This window comes from Oncorhynchus masou, chromosome 28 (assembly GCF_036934945.1).
Source record: "Oncorhynchus masou masou isolate Uvic2021 chromosome 28, UVic_Omas_1.1, whole genome shotgun sequence".
NCBI lineage: Eukaryota > Metazoa > Chordata > Actinopteri > Salmoniformes > Salmonidae > Oncorhynchus > Oncorhynchus masou.
Window position 1 is genome coordinate 23,510,021 of NC_088239.1, and position 11,804 is coordinate 23,521,824.

Here is an 11,804-nt window from a genome sequence, read left to right on the forward strand (position 1 = left end):
TGAGGAGAAAGGACGTGAGGGATCAAAAGGGAATGCAATTGAGACGTTCCCTCACTGATGTTTTTCCCTCTTTCCTCCTCAGTGGTGGCCATCTACGACTACGCAGCAGATAAAGACGATGAGCTGAGCTTCATGGAGGGAGCCATCATCTACATCATCAAGAAGAATGATGACGGCTGGTTCGAGGGCCTAAGCAGCGGGGTCACGGGCCTGTTCCCCGGCAACTACGTCGAGTCCATCATGCACTATGCCGAGTGAAGGCAACCCCGACTGCAGTGTATTGATTCAGCCATATCTAGTTTACTACAGAGACTAATAAAAACAGGAGTCTGACCATACAAAGCTTAGAGAAGTGATTTTGGAATTGACGGAACGCTTGTTCCCTTATACTGATTGCAAATAAATAAAACTATTTACTTTATTTAGGTGTTATGGGTGGGTTGGGGGACGTTTTTATCAAGTATACAAAGAATGAATAGGATAAGGCTGATGACGTGCTCACAAGGGTTGTGGTGTAAAGGTGTTTTCAAAGACCACCGTAAAACTAGCTGAAGGGCATTTCAAGTTTTATTCTTCTTTGTTCTTCCTGTCTACATATGCGCAACATAACATCTGACCCTGACTATTCATTAGCGTTTGTCGACATCTAGTGACCTATACATTATTCATGAGCTTATTGTGATTTCTTTGTGTATCAAGAGTATTATGCTATATGGAGCAGCTCTCATGCATATGTAGGCATTCTGGTGATCTTGTGTGCACACCTTCAGTGGAAGTGTTACTACTGCTAATTGTATATAATGTGAGTGAGCTGCAGCCTGTTGGGTAAATGCTAATCACAGTATCTCAAGCAGGCTACATGCCACACATGCAAATGTCCAACAGAAGATTCTGTTCTGTTTTCTATAATCACGGTTCTCACAATCACAAGGCTGATCCATTTTGGATGTTGAATTCAAACTTCAATGGCTTTTTATGAATAACAAAACCTTTTACTTTTTATTTCAGTCATTCCTGAAATGAAGTCGATGTAAAGCATGCTAAATTAAAAATGTATAACATCTACGTTTTAATGCCATTATGCTTCCATTTTGTTGTAATATTTCAATTTTATTATTTTTTTATTGATTGAATTACCTAGATATAAAAGTAATTTTTGGACTTGTTAATGTGATGGTCTTATATTCTAAATTCTCTAATTTGTATTTAAACATTTGATATTCCATTGACATGAAAATGTTCCATCTGGTAATGTATTTAAAGCAACTCCACTATTTTAGTTCCATATCCATCTTAGGGAAGACGTCACAGTAATGTTTTACTAATCTGATCTGTAGGCGTAAGATAGATTGTAATTCATAGTGTTCGTGGGCTCAGTTTAAGTGATGTTTTACTGTTCCGTAATAATGGAGACCAATATGACAACTCGGATACCTCCTCAAAGTAAAACTGGCTTAAGATCTGTCGTTTTTGACCTGTAATGGTTTCGTAACTCAGGTCTGGATTTCTTGATGCCAAATGGTTTCTTTTATTGTTCCAAATTGACCCCACCCACTTTGTCCATGTTCAGTTGTAATTATCGCTTCATGACAATTCAGGTAGGTGTTTATGGTTAAGTTGCAAAATTGCAGACTTCACCAGTTTCTTCCTACATATGTCTTTCCTGTCCGGACTCAAAACATGAAAGTAACTGCGCTTGTCACTGTTTACCATTTCAGGTTATAGCAGCTAATGCCTTGATGCTTTGTTATATTCAACATAAGTGTTCCAGCTCAATGGGTAGATATATCAAAGCTCTCATCTCTGCCCTTAGTTTGTATATATATATGTTCATTGAAAAATGAATGTACAGTCTTTTATAATAAACTATTGTACAACCTAGTGGTGTGGTAATTGGGAATGAAAACGAAGGTAAAGCTTGACTTTAAAAAATAACATTTAATGTGAGCACACAGTCATTGTGGATGTTAAGGCCTGGGTTTATTAAAGGTCCCGAACAGTCAAAAATCAGTTTTTCATGATATTTGGATGAAACCAGATCAAAGTATAAAAAAATGAATGCTGCTTCTACATTGATCATAAAGTTACTGGTCCTCTCCCCCATGTCAAACACTTAAGAGGCGGGATTTGTGACATCACAAAAAGCCTCATTTTAATACACCAACGGTAACATCTTATTCTCTTACCTAAAATAATTAAGTACCGGTAGCTAGTCCACTGGTGCAAAAATGTGACTGCAGCGTGTCGCCAAATAGAATGAGGTCTACCCTAATGAAGTGTCTGGTGTTAGCTAGTTGTCTTTAGCCAGGATGGAACAAAAGAAGGGGATGGGTTGCCCACAACTCAGATGCAGTGGTCATGTCATTACATTAAGACACATGCCAAACAAAAATTTTATAACTTCTTGACATCATTGATAAGAACATTGTCTCACAGTACAAACCGTTATGATCACCTCTTTCCTTGACAAACTGACCAGGTGAAAACTATGATCCCTTACTGATGTCACCTGTTAAATCCACTTCAAATCAGTGTAGGGGAAGGGGAGGAGGCCGGTTAAAGAAGGATTTTTAAGCCTCGAGACAATGATTGGGTGTGTGCCATTCAGAGGGTGAATGGGCAAGACAAAAATGTATGTGTCTTTGAATGGGGTATGGTAGTAGGTGCCAGGCACAGCGGTTTGAGTGTGTCAAGAACGGCAACTCTGCTGGGGTTTTCACGGTCAAACAGTTACCCGTGTGTGTCAAGAATGGTATACCACCCAAAGGACACCCAGTCAACTTGACAGAGCTGTGGGAAGCATTCGAGTCAACATCCCTGTGTAACTCTTTCGAAACCTTGCAGAGTCCATGCCCCGACAAATTGAGGCTGTTCTGAGGGCAACAAGGGGTTGCAATTCGATATTAGGAAAATAGTTCCTAATGTTTTGTAAACACATGAAATTGTTCAAGGTGAACTAGCTAGCGTGATAAACAGTGCTGACAATTCCATTTGGGATAGCTCACTAAATTATATAGCCAACATTGGTTACATTGTAGCTATCAATGTAACAAACAGGATAAACAAATAATTAGTGAAACCATGATTTGATATATGACAGGATTGGACGTTGCATGCAATTTCAATGTTGTTTGAGTTCCTTTTGTGGTTCAGAAAATTTGATTGAGATAATCTCACTAACAATGCATCCATGTTGCTTGACATTGGCGGTTCTTGGGAACGCCCGCCCACTCAGCCTACTAGCTCCCTGCCCACTGACTCAATCTTTCCGGACTTCCTGGTGATAGTTTGACATAAGAAAAAAAAATATTTCTCAAACTTTAAAATATTGTGGGTGATGTTTTAGTCACTCAAAAGGCTGCGTTACATGGGAATCAGAATGACTGTTTGGAACCTTTAAGCACTTGTGACAGGAAATACCTACAATATAACATTCTCCAATTGACAAGTCACCCTGACAAGCGTTTGACATTTGGCCGTTACGGTGCGGACTGCGGGCGGATCTTCGAGCAAGGTCTTAATACAGATCCACACACACAATAATGATACTCCATCTTGACTCATCATGGAATTACAATGATTCTGCAGGGTCCATCCCGCCTCAAGCATCACGTGTAATAACAACTGCCTTTGATGACCAAATACAGCCTGTATACACTCAAAATCATGTTTCAACAATGATCCTGGAGAGTCCCTGTGCATATAGGTCTGTGTTCATGCCTCATTGACATGCTATTTTAACACTTTGTTGAAGTTCAATTGAAGAATAGGTGGGGGGGTTGGTTCAGAAACCTGTAGATGCAGGGGTCCTACAGGACTAGCATTAAAAACCACTGGTGTCAATAACATATACTCTTTTCTGTGAGGACCTAAGGGTTTTCCAGAGGAGAGAAAGAAGCCATGGGTAATGTGAAGCAGTGTATCTCACTCAAAAGTCAGTCCTGAAGAACCTGTGTATGCACCGTTTAGTTCCACCTTTAACTTATGTTATGTACAAAAAGCTGCATAAACAATGCTCCACCAGGACCCACTGGGAATGTCACTGATGATACATTAACCACCTTCCCTCCTCATCATCATCATCATCCTGGCATCTAACCCTCCATGGGGAGGAGGGGTGGGGGCTTCCACAGGACAGGAAGTGAAGCCTGGGGTGGGAGCTCACTTGTCGCGGGTGAGGACCATCTCAGTGAGCCTGATGAGGGCGTCCCGTTCCGGGGAGGGCCTGAGCAGGCTGATCTGCCGGATGGCCTCCCGGCAGTAGCTCTGGGCCAGGTAGTTGGTCTGATCCACACCATCACTCTGAGGGAAGGAGAAACCAGGCAGGTGTATTTTATGAAGCCCTTTTTACATCAGCAGTTGTCACAAAATGCTTTACAGAAACCCAGTATAAACCCCAAATACTAAGCAACGGAGAGGCAGACAACATAACCGTAGGACCAATAGAATTTCCAGATTGTTTTTAAAACACGCAATTCTCACAAAAAAAGGTAGAAATGTGTCCTTCCATCTTCATCAACAGCCTTACCTCCAGGACATACTGCCAGGCCCGATCCACGTCTCCAGTGGTGCTGAACCGCCTCATAATCATAGCATGCAGCTCAGGAAACTAAAGAGGAAACAGTGTATTTTACCGTCACAGACTACACAGTTAGGCACATACCTACATAGATACAGTGCCTTGCGAAAGTATTCGGCCCCCTTCAACTTTGCGACCTTTTGCCACATTTCAGGCTTCAAACATAAAGATATAAAACTGTATTTTTTTGTGAAGAATCAACAACAAGTGGGACACAATCATGAAGTGGAACGACATTTATTGGATATTTCAAACTTTTTTAACAAATCAAAAACTGAAAAATTGGGCGTGCAAAATTATTCAGCCCCCTTAAGTTAATACTTGTAGCGCCACCTTTTGCTGCGATTACAGCTGTAAGTCACTTGGGGTATGTCTATCAGTTTTGCACATCGAGAGACTGACATTTTTTTCCCATTCCTCCTTGCAAAACAGCTCAAGCTCAGTGAGGTTGGATGGCGAGCATTTGTGAACAGCGGTTTTCAGTTCTTTCCACAGATTCTCGATTGGATTCAGGTCTGGACTTTGACTTGGCCATTCTAACACCTGGATATGTCTATTTTTGAACCATTCCATTGTAGATTTTGCTTTATGTTTTGGATCATTGTCTTGTTGGAAGACAAATCTCCGTCCCAGTCTCAGGTCTTTTGCAGACTCCATCAGGTTCTCTTCCAGAATGGTCCTGTATTTGGCTCCATCTATCTTCCCATCAATTTTAACCATCTTCCCTGTCCCTGCTGAAGAAAAGCAGGCCCAAACCATGATGCTGCCACCACCATGTTTGACAGTGGGGATGGTGTGTTCAGGGTAATGAGCTGTGTTGCTTTTACGCCAAACATAACGTTTTGCATTGTTGCCAAAAAGTTCAATTTTCGTTTCATCTGACCAGAGCATCTTCTTCCACATGTTTGGTGTGTCTCCCAGGTGGCTTGTGGCAAACTTTAAACAACACTTTTTATGGATATCTTTAAGAAATGGCTTTCTTCTTGCCACTCTTCCATAAAGTCCAGATTTGTGCAATATACGACTGATTGTTGTACTATGGAAAGAGTCTCCCACCTCAGCTTTAGATATCTGCAGTTCATCCAGAGTGATCATGGGCCTCTTGGCTGCATCTCTGATCAGTCTTCTCCTTGTATGAGCTGAAAGTTTAGAGGGACGGCCAGGTCTTGGTAGATTGGCAGTGGTCTGATACTCCTTCCATTTCAATATTATCGCTTGCACAGTGCTCCTTGGGATGTTTAAAGCTTGGGAAATCTTTTTGTATCCAAATCCGGCTTTAAACGTCTTCACAGTATCTCGGACCTGCCTGGTGTGTTCCTTGTTCTTCATGATGCTCTCTGCACTTTTAACGGACCTCTGAGACTATCACAGTGCAGGTGCATTTATACGGAGACTTGATTACACACAGGTGGATTGTATTTATCATTTAGGTCAACATTGGATCATTCAGAGATCCTCATTCAGAGATGCTCACTGAACTTCTGGAGAGAGTTTGCTGCACTGAAAGTAAAGGGGCTGAATAATTTTGCACGCCCAATTTTTCAGTTTTTGATTTGTTAAAAAAGTTTGAAATATCCAATAAATGTCGTTACACTTCATGATTGTGTCCCACTTGTTGTTGATTCTTCACAAAAAAATACAGTTTTATATCTTTATGTTTGAAGCCTGAAATGTGGCAAAAGGTCGCAAAGTTCAAGGGGGCCGAATACTTTCGCAAGGCACTGTACATTACATACCAGTCAGTCACTGTGTTTCAATCTAGAAATAGCTATGTTGGACAGTAACTAGAAGAGTTACTCATTTCCCATATGGGGAGCTAAAGGTTGACTGTTCAACTCTCACAATAAACACACAGAACACACCTGTTGACAGGCAAATAAGACTGGTCCGGTTGCCAGGCCCAGCTTAAGGTCTGTAGCCGAAGGCTTTCCTAGCTGGCTGGCGCATGCTGTGAAGTCCAGCACATCATCCACCAGCTAGGACACACAGAATTAACATTATAGTCAAGTTTAATAACTTCATTCAACTTTAATAACTTCAAATTAAAAGATTATACAACACCCATTCAAGAGGCAAAAGCAAATATCAGAAATGTACCTGAAAGGCGATGCCGACGTTCCTCCCGTACTGAAAGGCTATTTCCTGTACCTCTGGGTCCGAGTTCACCAGAATAGATACCTTGAATGGAAAATGACAACCAGTCAACACACACCTTTTCAGTTCTGCCCTAGGACTTCATGGAAGTCTGTTATTATTGTGGAGATAGAACGTACATACTGCTTTACAACTGTTCGCTATAAGACTGGCAGTCTTCTTGAAGCTCTTCTCGAGGTAGTGCTTGAATCTCTCGCTCTCGTTCTCCTTGGAGCCCAGCTGCATGAATTCCCCTGGAACATCAACAAATATGTTAGTGTGAACAGAGACCGTGTTTCCTATATGCTTTGGTAATCTTGAACGTTGATTACCCATTACCCCTTACAAAATCAGAAGCGTTGCATTACAACAGTCTTAACTGTAACAGGGCGAGTAATGGTGTTTAGCAAACAGAAAACTCAAAGTGTAGTTCTGGTAAAGTGTAGTTCTGGTAAAGTGTACAGTAACTGAAACAGCCAAGGAAACAGATAAAAATAAACTGTTTGAACTGAAACGGACTGCATATCTTGTGCAACGCAACAACAATACTGCGCAACATACTTGTTTGGGTCCTTACCTCGCACCAGATCCTCTATGACCTGAGACAGCACTGACACCACTGTGTTGTTGCCGATACGGGCCAGAGCCATGGAGGCTGCAGAGAGGATGAAATCTCCAGCTAAAATGGCCTGGGAGAGTTAAGAGAACACATGATTAATAAAACCAAACAGTCATACGATCTCACAACTAGGGTGTATTAGTTTATCACAAGACGCATTACAAATGTTGTTAGCATTTTCTTCAAGACTACTTGGGCCATTTCATATGACCATTTCCCTCAATAACATGAACTGCATATGTTGTAGTTGAATAGCTTAGTGTAGTGTGTAATATGACACCATGACTGGCTACTCCTAACAGACAAAACCCAGGTCGGGGGACTCCGCTCACCTTTCGCTCCCCCCACACTTCGCTGATGGTGGTCTTCCCCCTCCGCTTGTCCGAGCCGTCGATGACATCATCGTGGACCAGGCTGGCAGTGTGGATCATTTCAGAGATCATAGCTATGGACCGCTGACCTGGGAGCAGATCTCTACACAGACAGACAGAACTACATAGTCACACCTATTGGTTCAATAGACAATCCCTGATAAGGGCAGCCTGAATAAATACTTTTATGAAATGGTTATTGCAATGAAATAGCATGGGCATGACTCATTTCAACTGTAATAGCCTACATCCATCTCCGGCAATGAAGTCATAAACAGCAATCAAAGGGTACAGCCTATCTTACCTTTCTAAAAATGTGCATTCTCCCCAGTCACTTGTGCCAAGTGGTTCCTGGTGTGTGTGCTAGATAGATACATTTCATTAGCATAGTTTCTCACCCAAGTCTGCCTCCTGTACACCATTAGGCTACTTACTACCAGGTATGCATGTACCTAGTATCCATACTGCCTACCTAGTTAACTGCACTATACCCAGGATAATATCTTACCCGTCTCTGTTGCTGTGAATATTGCAGGCCCGGGCCATCAGCACCACTATCATTGGTCGGAAGGCCTTGCCCTTCCCGTCAAAGTAGTAGTCACATAAGGACTTCAGCTCTGATTTGGACACAAGAAGCTCCTGTGAAGAACAGAAAAAGAAAAAAAAGAAAATCACCTTTATTGGGGTTACGCAACTTTAAAAACCAGTCACAGTAGTCTGAACTGGGCATAGAAGCTAAATGAGACGGAGTAAGAAGCCCACGCCACTGTGACCATGCTACATGATGACACCAAGTCAGGCGACTTACCTTTTTAATATCATCATACAAATGGTTCAAGTCTTTTTGGGCTAGTGTGAACGGGTCCTTCAACTTGGCATCACTGTGTATCCTTTTGCAGCAGCAAGGCTTTTGTGTGGGGTAAAGCAACCTTGATTTGTGCCTACTGTAAAATAAATATGCACAAGTATATATAACAATTATCACATCTATATACAATGCCAGTCAAAAGTTTGGACGCAGCTACTCATTCAGGGGTTTCTTTATTGTAGAATAATAGTGAAGACTTCAAAACTATGAAATAAAACATATGGAATCATGGTAAAAGACCAAGTCCATATTATGGCAAGAACAGCTCAAATAAGCAAAGCGAAACGACTGTCCATCATTACTTTAAGGCATGAAGGTCAGTCAATCCGGAAAATGTCAAGAACTTTAAAAGTTTCTTCAAGTGCAGTCACAAAAACCATTAAGCGCCATGATGAAACTGGCTCTCATGAGGACCGCCACAGGAAAGGAAGACCCAGAGTTACCTCTGCTGCTGAAGATAAATTCATAAGAATAACTGCACCTCAGATTACAGCCCAAATAAATGCTTCAGAGTTCAAGTGATGGGTTCTGACTTATAAACTTGAAATATTGTTAAAATCATCAGGTATCCTATGGAAATGAAGAGTGCCACAGTCTGCTTTCTACACCAGAAGTTACTGGTTATCTGTAGGAGGAATGTATGTGGTGGAGTCAGTTAAGCTTGGAATGTATTGAGTAAAGGAAAGGCAATCACATGGTTGCAGTCACTGATAAGGATGGAGAGCTGTGGATTAGTGAGGAATGGGGGCCGCGGTCAGGTTACATTGAGGGAGGAGGAACACTTTATTCCCCACATCACTAAATATGTAATGTTTAGAGGGAAGAGAGAGATATATATATATATATATGACACATCTCAACATCAACTGTTCAGAGACTTTGTGAATTAGGCCTTCATGGTCAAATTACTGCAAAGAAACCACTACTAAAGGACACCAATAAGAAGAGACTTGCTTGGGCCAAGAAACACAAGCAATGGACATTAGACCGGTCAAAATCTGTCCTTTTGTCTGATGATTCCAAATTTGAGATTTTTGGTTTCAACCGCCGTGTCTGAGACGCAGAGTAGGTGAACGGATGATTTCCGCTTGTGTGGCTCCCACCGTGAAGCATGAAGGAGGAGATGTGATGGTGCTTAGCTTCTGACAGTGTCTGTGATTTATTTAAAATTCAAGGCACACTTAACCAGCATGGTTACCACAGTATTCTGCAGCGATACACCATCCCATCTGGTTTGCGCTTAGTTGGACTATAATTTGTTTTTCAACAGGACAATGACTCAAAACACAAATCCAGGCTGTGTATGGGCTATATGATCAAGAAGGAGAGTGATGAGTGCGTCATCAGATGACCTGGCTTCTACAATCACCCCGACCTCAACCCAATTGAGATGGCTTGGGATGAGTTGGACTGCAGAGTGAAGGAAAAGCAGCCAACAAGTGCTCAGTATATGTGGGAACTCCTTCAAGACTGTTGAAAAACATTCCTCATGAAGCTGGTTGAGAGAATGCTAAGAGTGGGCAAAGGTGCCATCAAGGCAAAGGGTGGCTACTTTGAAGAATACATTTATTTTATTTGTTTATCACTTTTTGGTTACTACATGATTCCATATGTTCCATTTCATCGTTCTGATGTCTTCACTATTACTCTACAATGAAGAAAATAGTCCAAATAAATAAAAACCCTTGAATAAGTAGGTGTCCAAATTTGAGTGGTACTGTATATCATATTTCTCTATCTATATAAATTACTGCATATAATATTTCAATCTCAGACTCACCTTGTCAGCATATAGTTGCCTATTGAGGTTGTGTCTTCAGGCCTGGAGAATAGTCTCTGAAATAAATTAATGTCACAAATGAATAACCTGAGCACAACAACTTAAGCACATGTAGCCAAACCTTTAGTCAGGCGGGCATTTGACAACTTTTCCTCAAGTTACTTATTAAGGACATGATGTCATTGTGAGGTAGCCTAGTTTAGGTTATTCTAGGCTCTGAACCACACTCTTGACCAAGCAATGTAGGCTACCCACTGACAGTTCTGTCTAGTAACAACATGGTAGGATTGGGTGATATTTGGGGAGACCTCTATGATAAGCTACTCCAAATGTTGCAATATCCGATATAATCGTTTTGCTCCGTTAATGACTAGATAAATCCAGACTTTATTATATAGTAAATAAGCAAACAAACTGCAGTCGCGTTCTTATTAAATAATCTTAGTATGGCCAAAAAACAAGGCTTAGGTCATTCACTTCCATTTTCAACATATTTGATACAGCCTAACTTATAAAACTGCACATTGTTTATTTGTGAATTTCAAATTGACCAGGGTTATTCAACTCTTACCCTACGAGGTCCAGAACCTGCTGGTTATGTGTTCTACCTGATAATTCATTCCACCCACCTGGTGTCCCAGGTCTAAATCAGTCCCTGGTTAGATGGGAATGACGAAAAAACTAAAAGTGGAGCTGGCTGAGTTTGAGGGGAATAAAGTATAGTCTTCACCATGACGATATATCGCCAGTGTGAAATATCATGATATTATTAGATTTAATCATACATCGGCCCAACCCAACAACCTAGTGTCCCTTCTGAACTAAAAGAGATAAGCCAGTGAGAAAAATCAAGTGCAAGGCTTGGTACAGTGTAGCCCTGCAATGACATGAATTGTCTTGACCTTTAGCTAAACTGAGAATGCATAACAAACCAGCAAGATATGGCTAGCTAGAAATCCAAACCATCTTGTCATATAGCAACAATCTTTACTGTAACTATATATACACAAAACCAATGTCCTTCATAACATATATATGTTTTTAGTTCGCTACAACAACTGGAATAAACTGGACTAAACTGGACTAAATCCCAATATAGCTACACCAGTCAAGCTACAACTCATTAATAAGATCAGCTTGCAGATTCTGTGTTATATACTGGTTGACCTTGATTGGGTTGACAGCACTCCCGCCCGGCGAAATCTTGGCACTGACACGGGCGCACGTTACCTACCTCCTTTCCCGAGCCAGCGACGGCCCCCGTTCCTCGCAAAGACAAAGCAGCAAACGTAGCAGACCTTCCATTAAAACCGCATATGGTTTCTAGTACACTTGTACTCGTAGCGCCTGTAGTCCACCTCCAACAGTGCCTCCACGGTATCGCCATGTTCCTCCACACATAGCTGGAAAATATTACACAATATGACGCCGGAAGCGGAAGAACTCAAATTACG

At 41.4% G+C, this 11,804-nt stretch overlaps 1 protein-coding gene and 1 pseudogene across 2 annotated transcripts; one reads left to right on the top strand and one right to left on the bottom strand.

Annotated features, from left to right (window-relative positions):
* Positions 1–1,065, top strand: part of LOC135517382 (abl interactor 1-like) — a 70,166-nt pseudogene extending 69,101 nt beyond the window's left edge.
* An 853-nt stretch (positions 1,066–1,918) lies between these two features.
* On the bottom strand, positions 1,919–11,778 carry LOC135517384 (all trans-polyprenyl-diphosphate synthase PDSS1-like). Of its 2 annotated transcripts, XM_064941621.1 has the most exons (11): positions 11,585–11,778; positions 10,351–10,406; positions 8,511–8,646; positions 8,211–8,341; positions 7,664–7,805; positions 7,290–7,401; positions 6,857–6,966; positions 6,677–6,757; positions 6,442–6,555; positions 4,529–4,609; positions 1,919–4,302 (listed from the first exon to the last, which is right to left on the bottom strand). In XM_064941621.1, exons 1-11 carry the CDS (start codon positions 11,735–11,737, stop codon positions 4,162–4,164), a joined length of 1,257 nt encoding a protein of 418 aa, XP_064797693.1. In that variant the 5' UTR covers positions 11,738–11,778; the 3' UTR covers positions 1,919–4,161. The 2 variants fall into 2 exon arrangements, with proteins under 2 accessions (XP_064797693.1, XP_064797694.1); XM_064941622.1 differs by lacking the exons at positions 8,211–8,341; positions 8,511–8,646; positions 10,351–10,406; positions 11,585–11,778 and adding an exon at positions 8,007–8,057.
* Between the last annotated feature and the right edge of the window lie 26 nt (positions 11,779–11,804).

What these genes read in the sequence shown, in the direction of transcription:
- LOC135517384 (XM_064941621.1), bottom strand. Translation starts at nt 11,737, where the DNA reads ATGGCGATACCGTGGAGGCACTGTTGGAGGTGGACTACAGGCGCTACG. An exon ending in TGTATGATGATATTAAAAAG is followed by an intron (nt 8,342 to 8,510) that starts GTAAGTCGCCTG and finishes TGTTCTTCACAG; the next exon opens with GAGCTTCTTGTGTCCAAATC. An exon ending in CATAGAGGATCTGGTGCGAG is followed by an intron (nt 6,967 to 7,289) that starts GTAAGGACCCAA and finishes TTGATGTTCCAG; the next exon opens with GGGAATTCATGCAGCTGGGC.